The sequence below is a fragment of the Bombina bombina genome, chromosome 4 (genome assembly GCF_027579735.1).
Source record: "Bombina bombina isolate aBomBom1 chromosome 4, aBomBom1.pri, whole genome shotgun sequence".
In the NCBI taxonomy this organism is placed as follows: domain Eukaryota; kingdom Metazoa; phylum Chordata; class Amphibia; order Anura; family Bombinatoridae; genus Bombina; species Bombina bombina.
The window spans coordinates 876,231,826-876,256,701 of NC_069502.1; the positions used below are offsets into that span (position 1 = coordinate 876,231,826).

The window sequence follows — 24,876 nt, forward strand, 5'->3', positions numbered from 1 at the left end:
TAGTTTCTCAAGGTTATCTCCTGGAATTCAAGGAACTACCCCCAAGGGGAAGGTTCCACAGGTCTCAATTATCTTCAAACCAAATAAAGAGACAGGCATTCTTACATTGTGTAGAAGACCTGTTAAAGATGGGAGTGATATATCCAGTTCCAATAAGAGAACAAGGAATGGGATTTTATTCCAATCTGTTCATAGTTCCCAAAAAAGAGGGAACATTCAGACCAATTTTGGATCTAAAGATCCTAAACAAATTTCTCAGGGTACCATCGTTCAAAATGGAAACTATTCGAACGATCCTACCTACTATCCAGGAAAATCAATTTATGACTACCGTGGATTTAAAGGATGCGTACCTACATATTCCTATCCACAAGGAACATCATCAGTTCCTAAGGTTCGCTTTTCTGGACAAGCATTACCAGTTTGTGGCACTTCCATTTGGATTAGCCACTGCTCCAAGGATTTTCACAAAGGTACTAGGGTCCCTTCTAGCGGTTCTAAGACCAAGGGGCATTGCAGTAGTACCTTACTTGGACGACATCCTGATTCAAGCGTCGTCCCTGTCAAAAGCAAAGGCTCATACGGACATCGTCCTAGCCTTTCTCAGATCTCACGGATGGAAGGTGAACAAAGAAAAAAGTTCTCTGTCCCCGTCAACAAGAGTTCCCTTCTTGGGAACAATAATAGATTCCTTAGAAATGAGGATTTTTCTGACAGAGGTCAGAAAATCAAAACTTCTAAGCTCTTGTCAAGTACTTCATTCTGTTCCTCGTCCTTCCATAGCGCAGTGCATGGAAGTAATAGGATTGATGGTTGCAACAATGGACATAGTTCCTTTTGCACGAATTCATCTAAGACCATTACAACTGTGCATGCTCAGACAGTGGAATGGGGATTATACAGACTTGTCTCCGACGATTCAAGTAGATCAAAAGACCAGAGATTCACTCCGTTGGTGGCTGACCCTGGACAATCTGTCACAGGGAATGAGCTTCCGCAGACCAGAGTGGGTCATTGTCACAACCGACACCAGCCTAGTGGGCTGGGGCGCGGTCTGGGAATCCCTGAAAGCTCAGGGTCTATGGTCTCGGGAAGAGTCTCTTCTCCCGATAAACATTCTGGAACTGAGAGCGATATTTAATGCTCTCAGAGCTTGGCCTCAACTAGCAAAGGCCAAATTCATAAGGTTTCAGTCAGACAACATGACGACCGTTGCATATATCAATCATCAGGGGGGAACAAGGACTTCCCTGGCGATGAAAGAAGTGACCAAGATAATTCAATGGGCGGAGGATCACTCCTGCCACTTGTCTGCGATCCACATCCCAGGAGTGGAAAATTGGGAAGCGGATTTTCTGAGTCGTCAGACATTCCATCCGGGGGAGTGGGAACTCCATCCGGAAATCTTTGCCCAAATAACTCAATTATGGGGCATTCCAGACATCGATTTGATGGCGTCTCGTCAGAACTTCAAGGTTCCTTGCTACGGGTCCAGATCCAGGGATCCCAAGGCGACCCTAGTAGATGCACTAGTAGCACCTTGGACCTTCAACCTAGCTTATGTATTCCCACCGTTTCCTCTCATCCCCAGGCTGGTAGCCAGGATCAATCAGGAGAGGGCCTCGGTGATCTTGATAGCTCCTGCGTGGCCACGCAGGACTTGGTATGCAGACCTGGTCAATATGTCATCGGCTCCACCATGGAAGCTACCTTTGAGACAGGACTTTCTTGTTCAGGGTCCATTCGAACATCCGAATCTGGTTTCCCTCCAACTGACGGCTTGGAGATTGAACGCTTGATTTTATCAAAGCGTGGGTTTTCAGATTCTGTAATAGATATTCTGATTCAGGCTAGAAAGCCTGTAACTAGAAAAATTTACCATAAAATATGGAAAAAATATATCTGTTGGTGTGAATCTAAAGGATTCCCATGGAACAAGATAAAAATTCCTAAGATTCTATCCTTTCTACAAGAAGGTTTGGAGAAAGGATTATCTGCAAGTTCTCTGAAGGGACAGATCTCTGCTTTATCTGTTTTACTTCACAAAAGACTGGCAGCTGTTCCAGATGTTCAAGCATTTGTTCAGGCTCTGGTTAGGATCAAGCCTGTTTACAGACCTTTGACTCCTCCCTGGAGTCTAAATCTAGTTCTTTCAGTTCTTCAAGGGGTTCCGTTTGAACCCTTACATTCCGTAGATATTAAGTTATTATCTTGGAAAGTTTTGTTTTTGGTTGCAATTTCTTCTGCTAGAAGAGTTTCAGAGTTATCTGCTCTGCTGTGTTCTCCGCCCTATCTGGTGTTCCATGCAGATAAGGTGGTTTTGCGTACTAAGCCTGGTTTTCTTCCGAAAGTTGTTTCCAACAAAAATATTAACCAGGAGATAGTTGTACCTTCTTTGTGTCCGAATCCAGTTTCAAAGAAGGATCGTTTGTTACACAATTTGGATGTAGTCCGTGCTCTAAAATTCTATTTAGAGGCTACTAAAGATTTCAGACAAACATCTTCCTTGTTTGTTGTTTATTCTGGTAAAAGGAGAGGTCAAAAAGCGACTTCTACCTCTCTTTCCTTTTGGCTTAAAAGCATTATACGATTGGCTTATGAGACTGCCGGACGGCAGCCTCCTGAAAGAATCACAGCTCACTCCACTAGGGCTGTGGCTTCCACATGGGCCTTCAAGAACGAGGCTTCTGTTGACCAGATATGTAAGGCAGCGACTTGGTCTTCACTGCACACTTTTGCCAAATTTTACAAATTTGATACTTTTGCTTCTTCGGAGGCTATTTTTGGGAGAAAGGTTTTGCAAGCCGTGGTGCCTTCCATTTAGGTGACCTGATTTGCTCCCTCCCTTCATCCGTGTCCTAAAGCTTTGGTATTGGTTCCCACAAGTAAGGATGACGCCGTGGACCGGACACACCAATGTTGGAGAAAACAGAATTTATGCTTACCTGATAAATTACTTTCTCCAACGGTGTGTCCGGTCCACGGCCCGCCCTGGTTTTTTAATCAGGTCTGATGAATTATTTTCTCTAACTACAGTCACCACGGTATCATATGGTTTCTCCTATATATATTTCCTCCTGTCCGTCGGTCGAATGACTGGGGTGGGCGGAGCCTAGGAGGGATCATGTGACCAGCTTTGCTGGGACTCTTTGCCATTTCCTGTTGGGGAAGAGAATATCCCACAAGTAAGGATGACGCCGTGGACCGGACACACCGTTGGAGAAAGTAATTTATCAGGTAAGCATAAATTCTGTTATAATCCAAAATCAAGTACTTTAAAGTGTCTTCTTAGTGAAGTTTCTCCACAAAAAAAGCAAATAAAAAAACAAAAATAGTGCAATATTGTGTGAGAAGTATTTATCCAAAACAAAACAACCCACCAAGCTTGTACTCAGATCTGATGAAGCATTATTGTTCTCTTTTTCAAGTGTACCATATTATTTAAAGGCTCATATACAGCCAATTCTGTCATATGTTGGAGCGTAGCCAGATATGGGATAGAAGTATTGTAAAGGTCTTACCTTGATTGGAGCAGAGATATGTGCTCACCCTTAAAGGTATCAAAGCCCAAAGTGATCAGGTAAGAAAACCACCTGGGCTGTGAATAAATGCACAGGGGCTGTGTGCAAAAACAAGGGTAAATCCAAGAAAGTAGTCAAGGTATTGCAGAGATCAAAGGAAGCCAGAGGTGCAGGTAAACTATGAACAGAGCTGGGGTCACAAGCCAGGGTCAGTCTAGGAGATTCAGGAACAAAGACACCTAAACTAGAAACCGGAAATGTGAAACAAAGAACTGACCCTGAGCACAGGAAAAGGCAGGTTATATAGCCAGATAATGAGCTGCTAATTGGTAGGAAGTCCCAGGTAAGCCTGACTGACAGGTTATAAATGAGCACAGGTGATCCAGGCAAAGCAATATCCAGATCCAGCCCAGTGCTGCAGGCAGGATAAGGAAAGGTAATGAAAGGCTTACATACACACACAAATAGAGAGAAGCAGCTGTGGCGTAGAGGCAAGACAACAAGCCTAGGATAAGAGAGGACCCAGGTTCATGTTTCTCGCTTGCCCCCAATGGGGCGACCACGCCTGGCTGTCTGCATGGAACGGTGGGAACCGTGACAACTATTTAATAAAACATAAGTAAAAATAATAAAATTGTTTAAAAACAAGGGCTAACAATGATAATGAAATCCCCCCCCCCCCCCCCCCCCATATACCACAAGTCCGAACTGTCTATATTAGCTGTTATTGTGCTCACCAATTATGGCTAGACCAGTTCTCCCAGGATGAGTCAGTCTCAAAAAATACTTCTCTTTCAAACTCCGACACGTTTTTCGCCATTTTCAATGGCTTTCTCAAGGATGTCTCTGTCATTCCCAACTTTGGGTATTTAAACCCATTCCAGCCATACGTTACTTCCGGTTTACCTATATTTCTTCATTTCCGGTATTGTCACTTCTGGTTTCAGCGCCATTTTGCCAACCATCTGTCACTATGTTGATATCAACACACTTTGACCTCCAATATTTAGACGCCAACATGTCATTATATGGTTCTTAAAGTGATGGTAAACTCAAGAGTATTACAAATGCTAGGATTTACCATCACTAAAAATAAACATTAGTTTCTGTCATTATTTCCTAAAAAAACGATGTTAAACTCACCTTATCTGCAAGGCAAGTATATAGCTAACTCAGCGCCTCCGGCCACCCATGGCACAGCACTTTTTCCAATGAGGTGACATTTCCACCTCTAGACCAATAGCCATGCTAACGGCTATTGGTCTAGAGGTGGAAATGTCACCTCATTGAAGAAAGCACTGTGCCACTGAGTTAGCGATATACTTGCCTTACAGATAGGGTGAGTTTAACATAATTTTTTAGGAAACAATGACAGAAACTGTTTATTTTTAGTGATGGTAAATCCTAGCGTTTGTCATACACTTGGATTTACCATCACTTTAATCTTAAGGTGGTATAACTTGATATTTTAAGATAATAAGAAAATGGTGTATACATGGTATATAATGAACTACAAATGTACCCAATATATAACATTTGAGGCCAATTTATTTATTTATTTACGTTGTGTTCCCAGTAAATATATAGGTATATGCTGATATACATATATATTTATTATATTTGTGTCAATATGTGTATATACACAACATATTTATTTATAGTAAAGCAAGCAGAGGTTGGCACTCAATAGCAGGCAATGCAGAATATGCAAACAACTTCCGGGGTACTCTATGTAGACCAAGTATACATCAAAACAACATAGGCAAAGGCACTCACCGTTTTGGAATCAAATCAGTCAGTTTATTGTGACGTATCGGGGTGGTGTCCCTTCCTCAGACAGACATACACGAACAAAGAACAAAACTTACTCCTTAAATACCCCACCACCAATTAACACAAGTGTGGCAAGCTGTGCACCGGCGTTCTCCCAGCCCTACTGAGCATGTGCAGGTCTAACTATGGTGAGCCAGAAATGCGAAAAATAAAAGCAAAGCATAATATTGCCGGACATAACAGGATGTGTTGCTTAGCAACCGCAATAGAAACAATACTGAACAGACGATGCCTAACTATGCGCCAATATTAAGTAGTAAATGCTACAGATCGTGATATATGTGAGCGAGGCAACCTTTCAGGAACTGCAAACTATCGGCTAGATTACGAGTTTTGCGTTATGAGCGGTGCGGTGCTAACTTGCAAGTTATTGCCACCGCTCACCTCCCTATAGCGCTGCTATTACAGGTTTGCAAAAACCCGGCGTTAGCAGGCAATATTGCGGTGTAAAGCAAAATTGAGCTCCATACCGCACTCCAATACCAGTGCTGCTTTGAGCTGGTTTTACGTGCTCGTGCACGATTTCCCCATAGACATCAATGGGGAGAGCCGGCTGAAAAAAAGCCTAACACCTGCAATAAAGGAGCGTAAAGCTCCGTAACGCAGCCCCATTGATTCCTATGGGGAAAGAAAAGTTATGTTTATACCTAACACCCTAACATAAACCCTGGGTCTAAACACCCCTAATCTGCCGCCCCCGACATCGCCGCCACCTACATTAGTTATTAACCCCTAATCTGCCGCCCCCAATGTCGCCGCCACCTACCTACACTTATTAACCCCTAATCTGCCGCCCCCAACATCGCCGCCACCTACCTACACTTATTAACCCCTAATCTGCCGCCCCCATCGTCGCTGCCATTATACTAAAGTTATTAACCTCTAACCCTAAGTCTAACCCTAACACCACTAACTTGAACATAATTAAAATAAATCTAAATAAAACTTACTATTATTAAAGGGATAATGAACCCAAATTTTTTCTTTTGTGATGCAGATAGAGCATGAAATTTTAAGCAACTTTCTAATTTACTCCTATTATCAAATTTTCTTCATTCTTTTGGTATCTTTATTTGAAATGCAAGAATGTAAGTTTAGATGCCGGCCCATTTTTGGTGAACAACCTGGGTTGTCCTTGCTGATTGGTGGATAAATTCATCCACCAATAAAAAAAGTGCTGTCCAGAGTCTGAACGAAAAAAAAGCTTAGATGCCTCCTTTTTAAAATAAAGATAGCAAGAGAACGAAGAAAAAATTAATAATAGAAATACATTTGAAAGTTGCTTAAAATTGCATGCTCTATCTGAATCACAAAAGAAAAAAATTGGGTTCAGTGAAACCCTAAGCTAGCTACAATATAACTAATAGTTACATTGTAGCTATCTTAAGTTTTATTTTCATTTCACAGCTAAGTTTGTATTTATTTTAACTAGGTAGAATAGTTATTAAATAGTTATTAACTTATGTTGAAATTGCTGACAGGGTCACAGTGTGACTCCTTTTTATCTTTATAGAATCATGGGTTAATATCTCTTGAGGGAGGTTGTTGAACAGTGGGGATAAATTAAATGTGTTACTTTGATGTTATGCTGCTTATATGTGAGATTTATTTTTGGGCTCATAGACTGTTGTTGTTATGCGATTTTTACTTTCACTTTGAACGCTGCGCAGCTTGTAGCTTGGCACGCTTTTTCTCATAGCAGTTGCAGTCCTGCCTTGTGCACCACGTGACCGGCTGTGGTCACATTTTCGTTTTCTCTTTCCTAACCGAGCTAGCTGTTGGAGAGGTCGCTTCTTCTCTGGTTGCCTTGGTCTAGAAGGTGGTGAGTGCCCTAGTTATTGGGGGTATAAAGGTGCCGTTTTTGTGAGAAATAAAGTTTTTATTTGTATCCTACTGTTAGCGCAAGCTATGGAATAGTAATACCTGTCTATATTGTGAGGAGGCCTTGGGATGCCTGCCCTCTCAACTATGTTCCATATGCATCAACTAGGTTATTATGTCTAAGAAGGTTAACCCTTCAGTTATACTGAGCCGTCCACCTCTGAGGACTCGCCGTCCCGTGAGGTGCATACCCATCAGTCATCTCCATTGTCACATGCAGCTTCCCATAGCACGCCTGATCCTCCGTCTGGAGGGAGCCTTTTACCATCAGACTTTGCAGTGCAGTTAAAGACGTCGGTGTCTGAGGTCCTTAGTGCTTTACCTCGCCCTGCCAAGCGCATGCGAAAGGTTAAACATAGCTCTCCGGTCCAGGGGACATCCAGTGATTTACTTGATTTGTCTGCCTTTCAAGTATCCAAGGATGGGTCACACTGAGTCGTCAGAGGGAGACATTTCTGGATCGGAGTCTGCTACCTCTAGGCCTCCGGCTGCGGAGAAGCCAGCCTTTAGATTTAAAATTGAACACTTTCGTTTTCTTCTAAAGGAGGTTTCGTCGACATTAGATCTTGCCTGATAAATCTTTGATCCCTAAATTAGACAGAGTGTACGAGGACAGGGTAGCACCACTAACTTTTCCTGTACCTGTAAAGATGGCGAACATTATTAAGAACGAATGGGATAGAATTGGATCTTCCTTTTCCCTTTCGTCTTCCTTTAAAAAATGATTCCCGGGCTCTCAGCTGGAGTTGTGGAGGTTCCGTCCCTAAGGTGGATGGCGCTATCTCCACGTTAGCTAAGCATACTACTATCCCTCTTGAGGATAGTTTGTCTTTCAGAGAGCCGATGGATAAGTAGATGGAAACTTTTCTCAGAAAAATGTTTCAGCACGCGGGATATTTATTTCAACTGGCAGTGGCTGTTGCCTTGGTTGCTGGAGCTGCGGCCTACCGGTGCGTCTCCTTAGCGGATTTGTTCGAGGTGGAGGGTCTCCTTGATGTTCTCCAAGAAAGAATTAAGGCTTTGAGAATTGCTAATTATTTTATCTGTGATGCAAACATGCAGATTATTCGCCTGAATGCTAAAATCTCTGGTTTCTCAGTGCAGACGCGTCGAGCGCTCTGGCTGAAGTCCTGGTCTGCGGATATGACTTCTAAGTCTAGCCTACTTTCCCTCCCCTTTAAGGGAAACATTTTATTTGGTCCAGGCTTGGACTCAATTATTTCCACAGTTGCAGGGGGCAAGGGTTCCTTCCTACTGCAGGATAAAAAGAACAAATCTAAGGGACAAGGATCTAATTTTTCGTTCCTTTTGTCCTGAAAAGTCCCAACGTCAGCAGTCCTCCTCTAAGCCCGGGGCAAACCAAGAGCACTTGGAAGCCGGCTCAATCCTGGAATAAATCCAAGCAGAACAAGAAGCCCGCCGAGAACAAGTTGGCGTGAAGGGGCGGCCCCCAAACCAGTAACTGTTTTCAGAAGCTTGGTCCAGGGACGTACAGGATCCATGGGTCCTGGAGGTCATAATTCAGGGATACAAGATAGGTTTCAAATCTCATCCAGTGAATGGCAGATTTCTCCTCTCAAGCCTGTCTTTAAATCCAGAAAATAGGGAAGTCTTTCTGGGGTGCGTGTGGGATCTGTCCTTCTTAGGGGTCATTGTCGCAGAAAGAGATTTGGGATACTACTCAAACCTGTTTGTGGTCCCAAAAAAGGAGGGAACTTTCTGCCCAATTCTTGACCTAAAGTGCTTAAACAAGTTTCTAAATGTCCCCTCATTCAAGATGGAGACAAAAAGGTCCATTCTTCCTCTAGTTTAGGAAGGACAGTTCATGACCACTATAGATCTGAAGGATGCCTACCTTCACGTTCCAATCCACAGGGATCACTTCCAGTTCCTAAGGTTTGCGTTCCTGGATCAGCACTTCCAGTTCATTGCACTTCCTTTTTGTCTAGCTACGGCCCCAATAATCTTTAAAAAGTTCTAGGAACTCTCCTTGCCCGTCGCCAGAACCCAAGATATAGCAGTAACTCCCTACTTGGACAACATTCTGGTTCAAACACCATCCTTTCGTCTAGCGGAGCACCATTCTGTATCTTTTCTCTCTCTTCTTCGATCACGTGGCTAGAAGATAAACTTAGAGAAGAGTTCTCTTATCCCAAGCACCAGGGTAGAATTCCTGGGTTTTCTAACCGACCACAGATGGTGCAAGCTAGCTTTGGCATGTCTTGCCCTCCAGACCTCCTTAAAGGGACAGTATACACTAATTTTCATATAACTGCATGTAATAGACACTACTATAAAGAATAAGATGCACAGATACTGATATAAAAATCCAGTATAAAACTGTTTAAAAACTTACTTAGAAGCTCTCAGTTTAGCTCTGTTGAAAAGCTGGAAAGCCCACTGCAAGTGGGAAATAAGACACTCCCCCTTCCCCCTTCTTTTATATATGAAAAGACCCTTTACACAAACAGGAGCAAGCTGGAGTAGGTAGCTGACGGTATTCTCATAAAACTTTGGGGCTTGGTTAGGAGTCTGAAAATCAGAGCAATGTTATTTAAAAATAACCAAAACTATAAATTTAAAAAACAAAACAAAAAAAACTTTATGGGCTATATAAACAGATAATCTACAAAAGATTTATGCAAAGAAAACATGAGTGTTTAATGTCCCTTTTAAGGCCATCTGTGGATCAGTGTATGGAAGTAATTGATCTCATGGTGTCCAGCATGAACATAGTTCCCTTTAACAGGTTTCATATCATACCACTACAGCTGTGCATGCTGAGACAGTGGAACGACGATCATTCTGATCTGTCTCAACAGATTTCCCTGGACAGCCGGTCGAGAGAATCGCTCTCTTGGCGGCTCTGTCCAAATCATCTGTCCCGAGGGGCATCCTTTCTACGACCCTCCTTGGAGATTGTAACTACAGATGCAAGCCTCTCAGGATGGGGAGCTGTTTGGGGTGCCAAGAAGGCACAGGGCCTGTGGTGTCTGAAGGAACGCTCCCTCCCGTAATTTTATGTGGGGCGTCCTTATTATTCTTCTGGCACCTTTCACCCTGATATTTCAGCTACTGTTCCTTGTTCCTCGGCAGAATGAGTGAGAGGAGTATTTAAGCCTTTTGGCTGGGGTGTGTCTGCCTCCTCCTGGTGGTCAGGTTCTTATTTCCCAAAAGTAATGAATACAGCTGTGGACTCTTTCCATCAGAAGAAAAGGAAATGATCAGGTAAGCATAATTTGTTATTTACTAACTGCTGCACAACTTACCCCCTTCGCTGCGTGAGGTTCTGATGCAATCTCTGACAGCATCACAACGAGGCTCCCAGTGGAGCCTATGAAAGCACACTCTCGTGAGCGCAATGCTTTCTAGCAGTGCAAACTCATGCTTCTGTTTGCATTGCTTTTAACCTGTAATACCAGCGCACATTAGCACTGGTATTTCAAAGTGGAGCGCTAATATCGCTTTCTTGAGAGCGATATTTAGCGCTTCAATTGTAATCTGGCCCTGCATCTCCATATCTCCACCTCTCCAATAATGATTTAGTTTTTTGAATCCCATTAATTTTATTAAAATGGAAAGGCAGGTTGTGTTTAGCAAATATTATTATTATGTTCACCCATTCTCATGTTTAAAAGACGAGAGGTGCACCCTACATACTGTAATTTACACAGGCATTCTAGAAGATAAATAAGATTACTATTTTTATGTGATACATTTCTACATTTTATATTCTTTCTTATTCCTAATGCTATAAAAGTTCATATTTGTCATTATTCAATAAAATAGTGCAAGCATTGCCCATACAACATTTTATAAAAACCTTTTTGTCACTTCTTCTCTTTTCGTCTCTAATGCTGCTTGATACACAAATTGTATTTTTGTTTTTTATTTTGTTATCTTTCATTCATATATATTATTTATATATATATATATATATATATATATATATATATATATATATATATATGTATGTATGTTTTTTTTTATATATTCGTCTTTATTGGGTTTTATAAATAACATAACAGAAAAGAAAAAAGAACATTACATACAATTCTTGTACTTGTAAACCATTAATTTGTTTTGTGGATCAACTGATCTTTGTGCAACTGAAAGTCTCCAGAACTTGATACAATATTATCATAAACGTTCTGTTATATCAACAAACCAATTCCTTGTTCCTCGGCAGAATGAGTGAGAGGAGTATTTAAGCCTTTTGGCTGGGGTGTGTCTGCCTCCTCCTGGTGGCCATATAGAAGTATATAAGAATAAATATAAACCAGTTAACCAAACTAACTAAATTACCGAATCTCTGATATATATAGAAGCCGATACACATTAGGACCTGAATAAAAAGGAAAAAGTTACATCTTGTTACGCCTTCATAGGGTTTCTCGTGAGTTTGTCAATTACTGAGCCCTACGAGGGTCGTGTGGGGGTGGCGAAGGCGATGCTCGTTGTTTGTCAATTCCGAGTCCGGCAGTGTCCTACTCACGTCACAATAGAGTCTTGGGAAGATGTCTTAGTGTTGAGAGGCAGTTTATGTTGTATGTCTTCCCATATAAATTTAAGATCGAGGAAAAAGGCCATATTATTAGCTTTAAAGTATCCATATTCCTCCATCATAGTGTTTTTCATATGGGTTAACCAATGTATGTATGTTTTATATTGGGTACATTTGTAGTTCGTTATTTACCATGTATACACCATTTTCTTATTATCTTAAAATATCAAATTATACTACCTCCTAAGAACCCGATAATAACATGTTGGCATCCATTTTTTGGATTTCAAAGTGTGTTGATATCAACATGATAATGGATGGTTGCAAAATAACATTGAAACATATGGCCAGAACGAGTTTAAATACCCAAAGTTGGGAACAATAGAGACATCCTTAAAAAAGCCATTGAAAATGGCAAAACACTTGTCAAGTTTGAAAGGAAAGTACATCATGGTATTTTTTTGAGACTTTGACCCATCTATTGCTCCTGGAGGAACTGGTCTAGCCATATTTGGTGTGTACAATTATATAGACAGTTGGGACTCATGGTATATGGGGGGTTGTCGTTGTTTGTTAGCCCTTGTTTTTAAACCATTTTATTGTTTTTACTTGTATGTATTAAATACTTCCATCCCATATCTGGCTACGCTTCAACATATCACAGAATTGGCTGTGTATGAGCCTTTAAATAATATGGTACACTTGGAAAAGAACATAACACTTCATCAGATGTGAGTACAAACTTGGTGTATTTTTGTTTTTTTTGGAGATAAATACTTCTCAAAATATTATAATGCACTATTATTGCTTTTTCTCTAAGAAGACACTTTGAAGGACTTGATTTTGGATTATATATCCTTTTATTAATCATGTTTTCAAGTGTGCATGTATGATATGTGTGTGAGGGGTGTGAGTTACAGGTGAGTGTACTCTGTTTGCGAGCAGTGTGAGTTACAGGTGAGTGTGCATGTATAAATGTGTGAGGGATGTGAGTTACAGGCGAGTGTGCACGTATATGTGTGTGAGGGATTTGAGTTACAGGCGAGTGTGCACGTATATGTGTGAGGGTTGTGAGTTACAGGCGAGTGTGCACGTATATGTTTGTGAGGGATGTGAGTTACAGGCGAGTGTGCACGTATATGTGTGTGAGGGATGTGAGTTACAGGCGAGTGTGCACGTATATGTGTGAGGGATGTGAGTTACAGGCGAGTGTGCACGTATATGTGTGAGGGATGTGAGTTACAGGCGAGTGTGCACGTATATGTGTGAGGGATGTGAGTTACAGGCGAGTGTGCACGTATATGTGTGTGAGGGGTGCTAGTTACAGGTAAGTTTGCATGTATGAGGTTGTAAGTTACAGGTAAGTGTGGACGTATGAGAAATGTGAGGGGTGTGTTACAGGTAAGTGTTCATGTATGAGGGTAGGGAGTTACAGGTAAGTGTGCACGTATGATGTGTGTGAGTTACAGGTGAGTGTGCACGTACAATATGTGTATGATGGGTTTGAGTTACAGGTAAGTGTGCACGTATGATGTGTATGTGAGGGGTGTGAGTTACAGGTAAGTGTGCACGTATGATGTGTGTGTGTGTGAGGGGTGTGACTTACAGGTGAGTTAAAGGTAAGTGTGCTCGTATGATGTGTGTGAGGGGTGTGAGTTACAGGTAAATGTGCACGTATGGTGTGTGAGGGGTGTGAGCTACAGGTTACAATGCATCTATGATGTGTGTGAGGCACACAGGTTATAGGTAAGTGCACATGTATGTTTTATTTGAGGCAGGTTTCAGGTGAGTGTTCTGTCAAAACCTACTTTTTAGCTTAAAAGATGTAAACAATTCAAGAATAAGAAGAAAAAATACCTGTGTGTCTATCTGGTGCTATTGTCTGTGTCTAGGAAATGTTTTATGATAATGTTATAAAACCTAGATCATGTGATATAAAAACTGAATCTGCTTTATTTGTACAGATGAAGATAACACTGATATAGTGACATTTGTCATAACAGAAGATCTATGTGAGAGGCAACAGCTGGGAGCAAAAGATGAGGAGACCAGAGACGACATTAGACGAGGTAAATGTGCACGTGTTGTGTCTAAGGGAGCTGGTTTATAGATCTGTGTGCACGTGTGTTGTGTCTGAGGCACACAAGCTACAGGTGAGTGTGCACGTTTGCTGTGTCTAAACTTTTAGCTAAAAGATGTAAGATAATAGAGGGGAAAGTACCACAGTGTGAGTATCTGTTGCTATTGTCTGGGAAATACACAAACTGTTTTATGGTAAAGTTATGAAAACTAGATCATGTGATATAAAAACTGAATCTGCTTTATTTGTACAGATGAAGATAAAGCTGATATAGTGAAAGCTGAGATAACAGAAGATCTGTGTGTGAGGCAACAGCTGGGAGCAACAGATGAGACCAGAGACATCATCAAACGAGGTAAGTGTGCACGTGTTTTTGTGTCTAAGGGACTTGGTTTATAGATCAGGATGCACGTGTGTTGTGTCTGAAGCACACAAGATACAGGTGAGTGTGCACGTGTTGTGTCTAAACTTCTTTTAGCTAAAAACATGTTATCTATTTAAAGTGAATGTAAATTCAGATGTATCGGTGCCCGGTTTTTAATAGTGCAATACGACCTCGCCTTTCCGAATACCCAATAGAAGTCAATGGAGAAAAAAAAAAGTGGCGGGGAAAAAACCCACCATACCATAAGCCCCCACATGGCAAACACGAATTAAAGCTATTAACCCCTAAACCTCCACCCCCCCCCCAAATCACAAAGAATAATTAAAACTATTAATCCCTAAATCACCACCCCCGCCCCATGATTCTGCTGCGGAATGAAAATGGCTAGCCAAAACCGTTTTCACCTCACTAGTATTCAAGCCCTCTGTATTTCCCAGACAGACAATAGCACCAGATACACACATTTTGGTACTTTCCCTCTATTCTCTTAAAGTGAATGTAAATTCAGATGAATCGGTGCCCGATTTTTAATAATACTATTAAAAACAAGGGCACTTTAATTCATCAAAATTTACATTTCACACGTTTTCTTCAAATACTTACCTTTTAATCCTGACAGCCACTGCAGAGCTTCCTACACCCATTGCAAGCCCTCTTCGCGGGTCCAAAATGACAAATTCGGCTACCTCCAATCACGGCAGGAAGCCGGATTCGTCATTTCTGACGTATGAAGAGGCTTCCGACGGCCGGGGAAATCGCCGGAGCGGCTGTGAAGATTAAAAGGTAAGTATTTGAAGAAAGCAAGTGAAATGTAAATTTTGATGAATTAAAGTGCCCTTGTTTTTAATAGTATTATTAAAAATCGGGCACCAATTCATCTGAATTTACGTTCACTTTAAGATAATAGAGGGAAAGTACCAAAATGTGTGTATCTGGTGCTGTTGTCTGTCTGGGAAATACAGAGGGCTTGAATACTAGTGAGGTGAAAACGGTTTTGGCTAGCCATTTTCATTCCGCTGATATTACAACTGCAGCAGAATCATGGGGGGGTGGCAATTTAGGGATTAATAGTTTTAATTACTCTTTGTGATTTGGAGGGATGGAGGTTTAGGGGTTATATTCTGACTCAGATAGTTGTAATAATGATCTATCCCTTGCTGAGACCTCTATGCCTGGCCTGTATAAGAAGATACAATCACTGCAGACAATCCTTGTCAGATAGCTGAACTCACCAATACTTTGTCAATCCACAAAGTTGCTTTATTCTGAATATCAGGTTACAGCAGATAATAAAATACAGCAGATGAATGAATGGTTACAGTATTTAAGCGGTCAAAAGATGATACTGATCGTAGCTTGCAATGTATTAACATGAGTGCTTGTTACATGAGGCCTGTTAGCTGCAGCCATGACACAGGAAAACATCATCAAACTACAAGGGCGGAGCAATACACAAAAAGGAAATGCATAATAATGTCGGAGGTAACATACTGTAGAAAACAGGAGCATTACCAAAAAGGGTCACTAGATGGCAGTACAGAACAAACACAGGGAAGCCTTGAGAACAATGGCATAAAAATATATGATTTCTTAACTATAACATGAATGTTAACAGAGGCTATGTAATATTCAATGCCCCATTGAGGCAGCACAGGTTAATAGCTTTAATTCGTGTTTGCCATGTGGGGGCTTATGGTATGGTGGGTCCCCCCCCCACACACTTTATTTTTTTCTCCATTGACTTCTATTGGGTATTCGGAAGTGCGAGGTCGTTTGCACTAGTAGGGTGTTAGTTCCCCCCCCCCACACACACACACACACACACACTTTTTTGTCTCTGTTGATTCCTATGGGGGAATATTTGCACGTGCTTTTGGGTTGCTGCTAGCGCAAAATTGTGTTTTTCTAATACAAAATACGACGAGTCCACGGATTCATATTTACTTGTGGGATATTATCCTCCTGTTAACAGGAAGAGCACCACAGCAGAGCTGTATATATAGCTCCTCCCTTCCCTCCACCCCCAGTCATTCTCTTTGCCGGTGTTAGTAATAGGAAGAGGTAAAGTGAAAGAGGTGTTAATTTAGTTCTTCAATCAAGAAGTTTTTTATTTTAAATGGTACCTGTGTGTACTATTTTCCTCAGGGAGGATATAGAAGAAGATTCCTGCCCTGAGGTTGATGATGTTAGCAGATGTCACTAAGATCCATGTTGGTTCCCACAGAATTGCTGAGGTAGTGCAAGAGAAATCTTCAGTGTGGGGAACATTTTCATGCTACAAGCAGCATTGAGGTATGTTCAGTCATTTATTTCTGAAGAGACTTGGTATATCAGAACTGGCTGACTTAGTTCCCAAATAGGGAAGGGATAAGCACTAGACCTGTAAACATAGAAAGGGTATTACTGAAATCCTGTGTATTTGACATTATTTGGGCTAAATGCAGCAGAGAAAATGATTGCAGCATGGTTAGAGACACTGGGGCAGCTTAACGGTGTTTATTACATAAAAAGTTTATATGGCTGGTTGTTGTAGATTGTGCTTGGGGACCACATGGCTATATTTTATACATAATATGGATGCTGATCCACATGGCTGGTTGCTAAACCGCTCCACATGCTGTTGTTTAGGCTGAGAGTACATTGTACATGATGGGCGGGGCCTATTTTTCGCGCCTCAGATGCGCAGTGTAAATTTGCAGAGGAGGCAGCAGACATCAGCTCCGTTTAGACCTAAACTAAGTGGTTGTCGGCCGTGGTATCCATAACAGTTTTGTTTTACTATACTCGTTCTAGGGGTTAGATTTGCCTCTTAATTTGTGGTGCAATATCCGGCTGCACTATAGGATATGTGTACTTTAAATTGAACGTTTGGTAACATTTTTAAGCAGTTTTTAAAAAATGGTGCGCTTTTTATCCCTTAAAGGCGCAGTACTCGTTTTTCAAAAATTGTTTTACATCAATAAATAACGTGTTTAACGACTTTTGTGGTTATTACTAGCCTGTTTAACATGTCTGACATTGAGGAAAATCATTGCTCTATGTGTTTAGAAGCCATTGTGGAACCCCCTCTTACATTGTGTCCTTCTTGTACTCAAAGGGCCTTACACTGTAAAGAACATATTTTAGGTAATGAAAGTGTGTCTAAGGATTATTCTCAGTCTGAAGAGAATCAGGATATGCCATCCAATTCTCCCCAAGTGTCACAACCTTTAACGCCCACGCAAGCGACGCCAAGTACCTCTAGTGCGTCTAATTCTTTTACTCTGCAAGATATGGCTGCAGTTATGTCAACCACCCTCACAGAGGTATTATCTAAATTACCAGTGTTACAGGGTAAACGCAGTAGGTCAGGTATTATTGTAAATACTGAATCCTCTGATGCTTTATTAGCTATTTCCGATGTACCCTCACAGTGCTCTGATTTGGGGGTCAGGGAATTGCTGTCTGAGGGAGAACTTTCAGAATCAGGCAATGTGTTACCTCAGACAGATTCGGATGTCACGTCCTTTAAATTTAAACTTAAATCCTATTACAATACCACCAGAGAAGTTGTGTAAGATGGACAAATATCTAGAGGTGCCTACTTACACTGACGTTTTTCCGGTTCCTAAAAGAATTTCGGAAATTGTTAAAAAGGAATGGGATAGACCAGGTATTCCGTTTTCTCCCCCTCCTAATTTTAAGAAAGAAAAATCTAAGCTTTTAGCTATTCCTTTCAAGGGTAAGACCCTATTCGGACCTGAATTAAAGGAAATCATTTCTGACATTACTGGAGGTAAGGGTCACGCCCTACCTCAGGACAAGTCTTTTAAAATGGGGGAAAACAAAATAATTTTCGTTCCTTTCGAATTTTTAAAGGAGTACCCTCTGCTTCCTCTTCCTCCACTAAGCGGAAGGGAATTTTGCTCAATCCAAGTCAGTCTGGAGACCTAACCAGGCTTGGAATAAAGGTAAACAAGCCAAAAAACCCGCTGCTGCTACCAAGACAGCATGAAGGGGCGGCCCCCGATCCGGGACCGGATCTAGTAGGGGGCAGACTTTCCTTCTTTGCTCAGGCTTGGACAAGGGATGTTCAGGACCCCTGGGCATTGGAAATTGTGTCCCACGGGTATCAACTGGAATTCAAGGATTTTCTCCCAAGGGGGAGATTTCATCTTTCACGTTTGTCTGTAGACCAGACAAAGAGAGAGGCGTTCTTACGCTGTGTAAAAGACCTCTATACCATGGGAGTAATTTGTCCAGTTCTAAAGCTGGAACAGGGAACCTTCAGACCTATTTTAGATCTCAAGTGTCTAAACAAAATCCTCAGAGTCCCATCGTTCAAGATGGAGACTATTCGAACAATCTTACCAATGATCCAGGAGGGTCAATATATTACCACCGTGGACTTGAAGGATGCATACCTTCACATTCCTATTCACAAGGATCATCATCAGTTTCTAAGGTTTGCTTTTCTGGACAAGCATTATCAGTTTGTGGCCCTTCCCTTCGGATTGGCCACAGCTCCCAGAATTTTCACAAAAGTACTAGGGTCCCTTCTAGTGGTTCTGAGGCCGCGGGGCATAGCAGTGGCGCCCTATATGGACGATATTTTGATCCAGGCGTCAACTTACCATCTGGCCAAATCTCACACGGACATCGTTTTGTTGTTCCTAAGAACTCACGGTTGGAAAGTGAACATAGAAAAGAGCTCACTAGTTCCACAGACAAGAGTTCCCTTCTTGGGAACTTTGATAGACTTGGTAGACATGAACATTTTTCTGACAGAGGTCAGAAAATCAAAGGTTATAAATACTTGCCGAGCACTTCAGTCCATTCCTCGACCTTCAGTGGCACAGTGTATGGAGGTAATCGGCTTAATGGTAGCGGCAATGGACATCATTCCGTTTGCTCGCTTTCATCTCAGACCACTGCAGCTGTGCATGCTCAGACAGTGGAATAGGGACTATGCAAATGTATCTCCTCAAATAAATCTGGATCAAGAGACCAGAGACTCTCTTCTTTGGTGGTTGTCACTGGATCATCTGTCCCAGGGGACGTGTTTCCGCAGACCATCATGGGTAATAGTGACAACGGACGCCAGCCTTCTGGGCTGAGGTGCAGTCTGGAATTCCCTGAAGGCTCAGGGTGTTTGGACTCAGGTGGAGTCTCTACTTCCAATCAATATTCTGGAACTGGCAATATTCAATGCGCTTCAGGCGTGGCCTCAGTTGGCTTCGGCCAAATTCATAAGATTCCAGTCGGACAATATCACGACTGTGGCATATATCAATCATCAGGGGGGAACAAGGAGTTCTCTAGCGATGATAGAGGTATCAAAGATAATCCGATGGGCGAAGACTCACTCTTGCCATCTATCAGCAATCTATATCCCAGGAGTAGAGAACTGGGAAGCGGATTTTCTAAGTCGTCAGACTTTTCATCCGGGGGAGTGGGAACTCCATCCGGAAGTCTTTGCATCATTGATTCGTCAATGGGGCAGACCGGAATTGGATCTGATGGCATCTCGACAGAATGCCAAGCTTCCACGTTACGGATCCAGGTCAAGGGATCCCCAGGCTGCACTGATAGATGCCCTAGCAGTAAATTAGAATAGAGTCCAGCATACAGCATAAATCCTCAAAGAGGTGAGTGTAATCCTTTAAAGTGACTGCCACACTCCAACATAATAGTGCAAAAATATAGAAATAGAAGGATGACTCCTCAAAGGTTGTAGTCCAAAATACTTTTAATGGGTACAGGTTCAGACAGTAAAACCACAATGTTTCGGGGTCAACCCCTTAGTCATGTGATGAAACATAACCTTAACACACCTGATTAAATAGGCTAACAAATTAACCCTTGATGCACTTTGCAACTTTACTTTAGCATAGCAATATATTAACACTGACCCCTGCAGGCCAGGTGTGAAAATGGCATGTGAATTAAAAACAAAGTATCAGGAAGCCTCCAGCAACATTATTTAAAGATACAAAGCTATTGTTGTATATGGTCACACACCCTATAATACACAAAAGATTATATACAAAAATATATTAATTATTAAACAATTCTAAATGACTATCTTGCATACAGAATGACCAACTAAATTAAAATGGAAATATAAATGTCAAATGTATGGTATCTCCCTCAGGGAGATTGACTGGTCTGTGTTTTATTAAGATATTTTTCTGAAAAGTTATTGATGAGATATTGTGCTATGAGTTTTCACTCTAGGTTCTGTTTCTCTACTCTTAATAAGGCATGACAGCTCTTGAACTGTGTAGCATTTTCATATATATTGAAACATTTTTCTGTATATGATAGGTTACATTAAATCCATCTTAGAAAAATACCATTAATAAACTAACTAATATAAAGTTACCATACATTTGCCATTTATATTTCCATTTTAATTTAGTTGGTCATTCTGTATGCAAGATAGTCATTTAGAATTGTTTAATAATTAATATATTTTTGTATATAATCTTTTGTGTATTATAGGGTGTGTGACCATATACAACAATAGCTTTGTATCCTTAAATAATGTTGCTGGAGGCTTCCTGATACTTTGTTTTTAATTCACATGCCATTTTCACACCTGGCCTGCAGGGGTCAGTGTTAATATATTGCTATGCTAAAGTAAAGTTGCAAAGTGCATCAAGGGTTAATTTTTTAGCCTATTTAATCAGGTGTGTTAAGGTTATGTTTCATCACATGACTAAGGGGTATTGACCCCGAAACGTTGTGGTTTTACTGTCTGAACCTGTACCCATTAAAAGTATTTTGGACTACAACCTTTGAGGAGTCATCCTTCTATTTCTATATAGATGCCCTAGCAGTGCCTTGGTCGTTCAACCTAGCTTATGTGTTTCCACCGTTCCCTCTCCTGCCCCGTGTGATTGCATGGATCAAACAGGAGAGAGCTTCTGTAATATTGATAGCACCTGCGTGGCCACGCAGGACTTGGTATGCGGATCTAGTGGACATGTCCTCTCTGCCACCGTGGAAACTTCCATTGAGACAGGACCTTCTCATTCAAGGTCCTTTCCAACATCCAAATCTAAATTCTCTGCAGCTGACTGCCTGGAGATTGAACGCTTGATATTATCTAAGCGGGGATTCTCTGAGTCGGTCATTGATACTTTGATTCAGGCACGTAAGCCTGTCAATAGAAAGATTTACCATAAGATATGGCGTAAATATCTTTATTGGTGCGAATCCAAGGGCTACTCATGGAGTAGGGTTAGGATTCCTAGGATTTTGTCCTTTCTCCAAAAAGGATTGGAGAAGGGGTTATCAGCTAGTTCCTTAAAGGGACTAATTTCTGCTTTGTCAATTTTACTACACAAGCGTCTGGCGAATGTTCCAGACGTTCAGTCCTTTTGTCAGGCTTTAATCAGAATCAAGCCTGTGTTTAAACCTATTGCTCCGCCATGGAGTTTAAATTTAGTTCTCAATGTTCTTCAAGGGGTTCCGTTTGAACCCATGCATTCCATAGATATTAAGTTGTTATCTTGGAAAGTTTTGTTTTTGGTAGCTATCTCTTCTGCTCGAAGGGTTTCTGAGCTTTCTGCATTACAATGTGATTCGCCTTATCTTATATTCCATTCTGATAAGGTGGTTTTGCGTACTAAACCTGGATTCCTTCCTAAGGTTGTTTCAAATAAGAATATTAATCAGGAAATTGTTCCTTGTGTCCTAATCTTTCTTCTAAGAAGGAACGTCTGTTACATAATGTGGTTCGTGCCTTGAAGTTTTACTTACAAGCTACCAAGGATTTCCTTCAATCATCATCTCTATTTATTGTTTATTCTGGAAAGCGTAGCGGTCAAAAAGCTACGGCTACCTCTCTTTCTTTTTGGCTGAAGAGCATCATCTGCCTGGCATACGAGACTGCTGGACAGCAGCCTCCTGAAAAAATTACGGCTCATTCTACTAGAGCTGTGGGTAAAAATGATGCTTCTGTTGAACAGATTTGTAAGGCTGCGACTTGGTGTCCTCCCTTCATACTTTTTCTTAATTTGATACTTTTGCTTCTTCTGAGGCTGTTTTTGGGAGAAAGGTTCTTCAAGCAGGGGTGCCTTCCGTTTAGGTATCTGTCTTGTCCCTCCCGTTCATCCGTGTCCTGAAGCTTTGGTATTGTATCCCACAAGTAAGGATGAATCCGTGGACTCGTCATATCTTGTAGAAGAAAAGAAAATTTATGCTTACCTGATAAATTCCTGTCATTTTAAAGACAGATTATGACTGGGGGTGGAGGGAAGGGAGGAGCTATATATACAGCTCTGCTGTGGTGCTCTTTGCCACTTCCTGTTGCAGGAGGATAATATCCCACAAGTAAGGATGAATCCGTGGACTTGTCGTATCGTAGAAGAAATCAATTTATCAGGTAAGCATAAATTTCCTTTTTTGCAACTTGTAATACCAGCGGAACCCGACAAGCGCAAAAAGCTTAACGTTAACGCAAAAAAAATATATTTATCACTTGTAATCTAGCTCACTGTTTTATGGTAAAGTTATAAAAACAAGATCATGTGATTTTAAAAACTGAATCTGCTTTTATTTGTACAGAAGCAGATAACGCTGATGTAGTGAAGGTTGAGATAACAGAAGATCAGGTGAAGATTGAGGAGGATGAAGTTCCTATAAATACGGCTACAGGTGATTAGCGCATATTAAGTAAAGGGAACATTCTGTGATGGTGACATTTTGTGCCATGTAAATAAATATTTATCAAATGGTTACACAGCAGGCACATGTCAGTGTGTAGCTCAGGGTTAAATGGATAGTCTAGTCAAAATTAAACTTTAATGATTCAGATAGAACATGCAATTTTAAGTAATGTTCTAATTTATTCTTATCAAATTTTCTTCGTTCTCTTGCTCTCTTTATGTGGAAAAGCAAGAATGTAAGCATAGGAGCCAGCCCATTTTTGGTTCAGAACCTGGGTTGCACTTGTTGATTAGTTTCTAAATGTAGCCACCAATCAGCAACCGCTACCCACACCAACCTAAAATGGGCAATCTTCTAAGCTTACATTCTAGCTTTTTCAAATATAGATAAAAAGAGAATGAAGAAAAAGTAATTGGTGTAAAAAGTTGCTTAAAATTGCATGCTCTATCTGAATCATTAAAGTTTAATTTTGACAAGACTATCCCTTTAAGTGACTTTGACTTTTAAATAGATAAAACACAGATAGATCAAAGTAATTATTTAGAGTCAAGTTCAGCAGTCAACATTCAGCTTGTATCTGTGTAATATTTATAATTCAGTTGTATATTTATGTATTGTGCTGCAGTAATCTTCATCCCCCGCTCATATACACTGTGCAGTCACTGCGCTGCAAAATACCTATATACAAAGCTGAGTTTACTGATCTTAAAATATATAATCTGCTCTCTATCTATATCTGTTATCACAGCCATGACAATGCCATTGATAAATCTAACACTAATAAGCATAATTATATAGAAATGTTCTTATTTAAACCCATGAACTTCAGTGTAGTTTACCTCATGCTGGTGCATGTTCCACCCAACAATATTTAACCACTTAAGGACAGAGCTTCAATTTGCTCAATTGTTCCATGACGGAATAATTCTGTCATTAGTCATTAAATGGCTAAAATAAAAAATCATGCACTGAAATAAAGCCCCTGATAGATGTGGAGTCACTGTAGTTCAGCAATTTGTTTACCTGAGCCCCCAAAACCCAGTTTAGAAAGTGTATGACCAGTAAAATACTGTACTAAACACATGAGCTTGCAATTAATCTGCCTGGAAAAGTTGTTATGTTAAAGTTTAATAGGAAGGTAATTCTGCAGGATAGAAAATTAGATTTATTTCACTCAGCCCTCACTCCATTCGAATGACACTAAATAATTCTGAAATGGATAAAAGGGACGTAGCCCCTTTATATGTTACTTGTAGAACCAATAGTAAAGTTTATTTCTGCTGTGCTTAATCATACAGCTATTGACCCAATGTGAAGTTCTCTTTTGGCTAGCCTATTTCCTTAGTGACTGCTCAAAATATTACTTAACCCCTTAGTAACCACAGCACTTTTCCATTTTCTGACCGTTTGGGACCAGGGCTGTTTTTACATTTCTGCGGTGTTTGTGTTTAGCTGTAATTTCCCTCTTACTCATTTACTGTACCCACACATATTATATACAATTTTTCTCGCCATTAAATGGACTTTCTAAAGATACCATATTTTCATCATATCTTATAATTTACTATATATATTTTTTTATAAAATATGATGAAAAAATGGAAAAAAACACACTTTTTCTTACTTTGAGCCCAAAATCCGTTACACATCTACAACCACCAAAATAACCATACTAAATAGTTTCTAAATTTTGTCCTGAGTTTAGAAATACCTAATTTTTACATGTTCTTTGCTTTTTTTGCAAGTTATGGGGCAATAAGTACAAGTAGCACTTTGCTATTTCCAAACCATTTTTCCCCCCAAAATTAGCGATAGTTACATTGGAACACTGATATCTGTCAGGAATCCCTGAATATCCCTTGACATGTATATATTTCTTCTTAAAGACATGATGAGTTCACGGATCATCTTCATTACTTATGGGATATTCACTTCCTGGTCAGCAGGAAGAGGCAAAGAGCACCACAGCAGAGCTGTTAAATAGCTCCTCCCTTCCCTCCCACTCCAGTCATTCTCT

At 40.7% G+C, this 24,876-nt stretch overlaps 1 protein-coding gene across 4 annotated transcripts in view; it reads left to right on the forward strand.

Annotated features, from left to right (window-relative positions):
- LOC128657397 (oocyte zinc finger protein XlCOF6.1-like) overlaps nucleotides 1-24,876 on the forward strand; it is a 248,550-nt gene that overhangs the window by 44,672 nt on the left and 179,002 nt on the right. For all 4 annotated transcript variants that reach the window (XM_053711733.1, XM_053711731.1, XM_053711734.1 and 1 more), the window contains 3 exons: nucleotides 13,704-13,808; nucleotides 14,073-14,174; nucleotides 22,758-22,847. In XM_053711733.1, coding sequence (XP_053567708.1) covers nucleotides 13,704-13,808; nucleotides 14,073-14,174; nucleotides 22,758-22,847 — 297 coding nt within the window. The remainder of the gene's footprint in view (nucleotides 1-13,703; nucleotides 13,809-14,072; nucleotides 14,175-22,757; nucleotides 22,848-24,876) is intronic.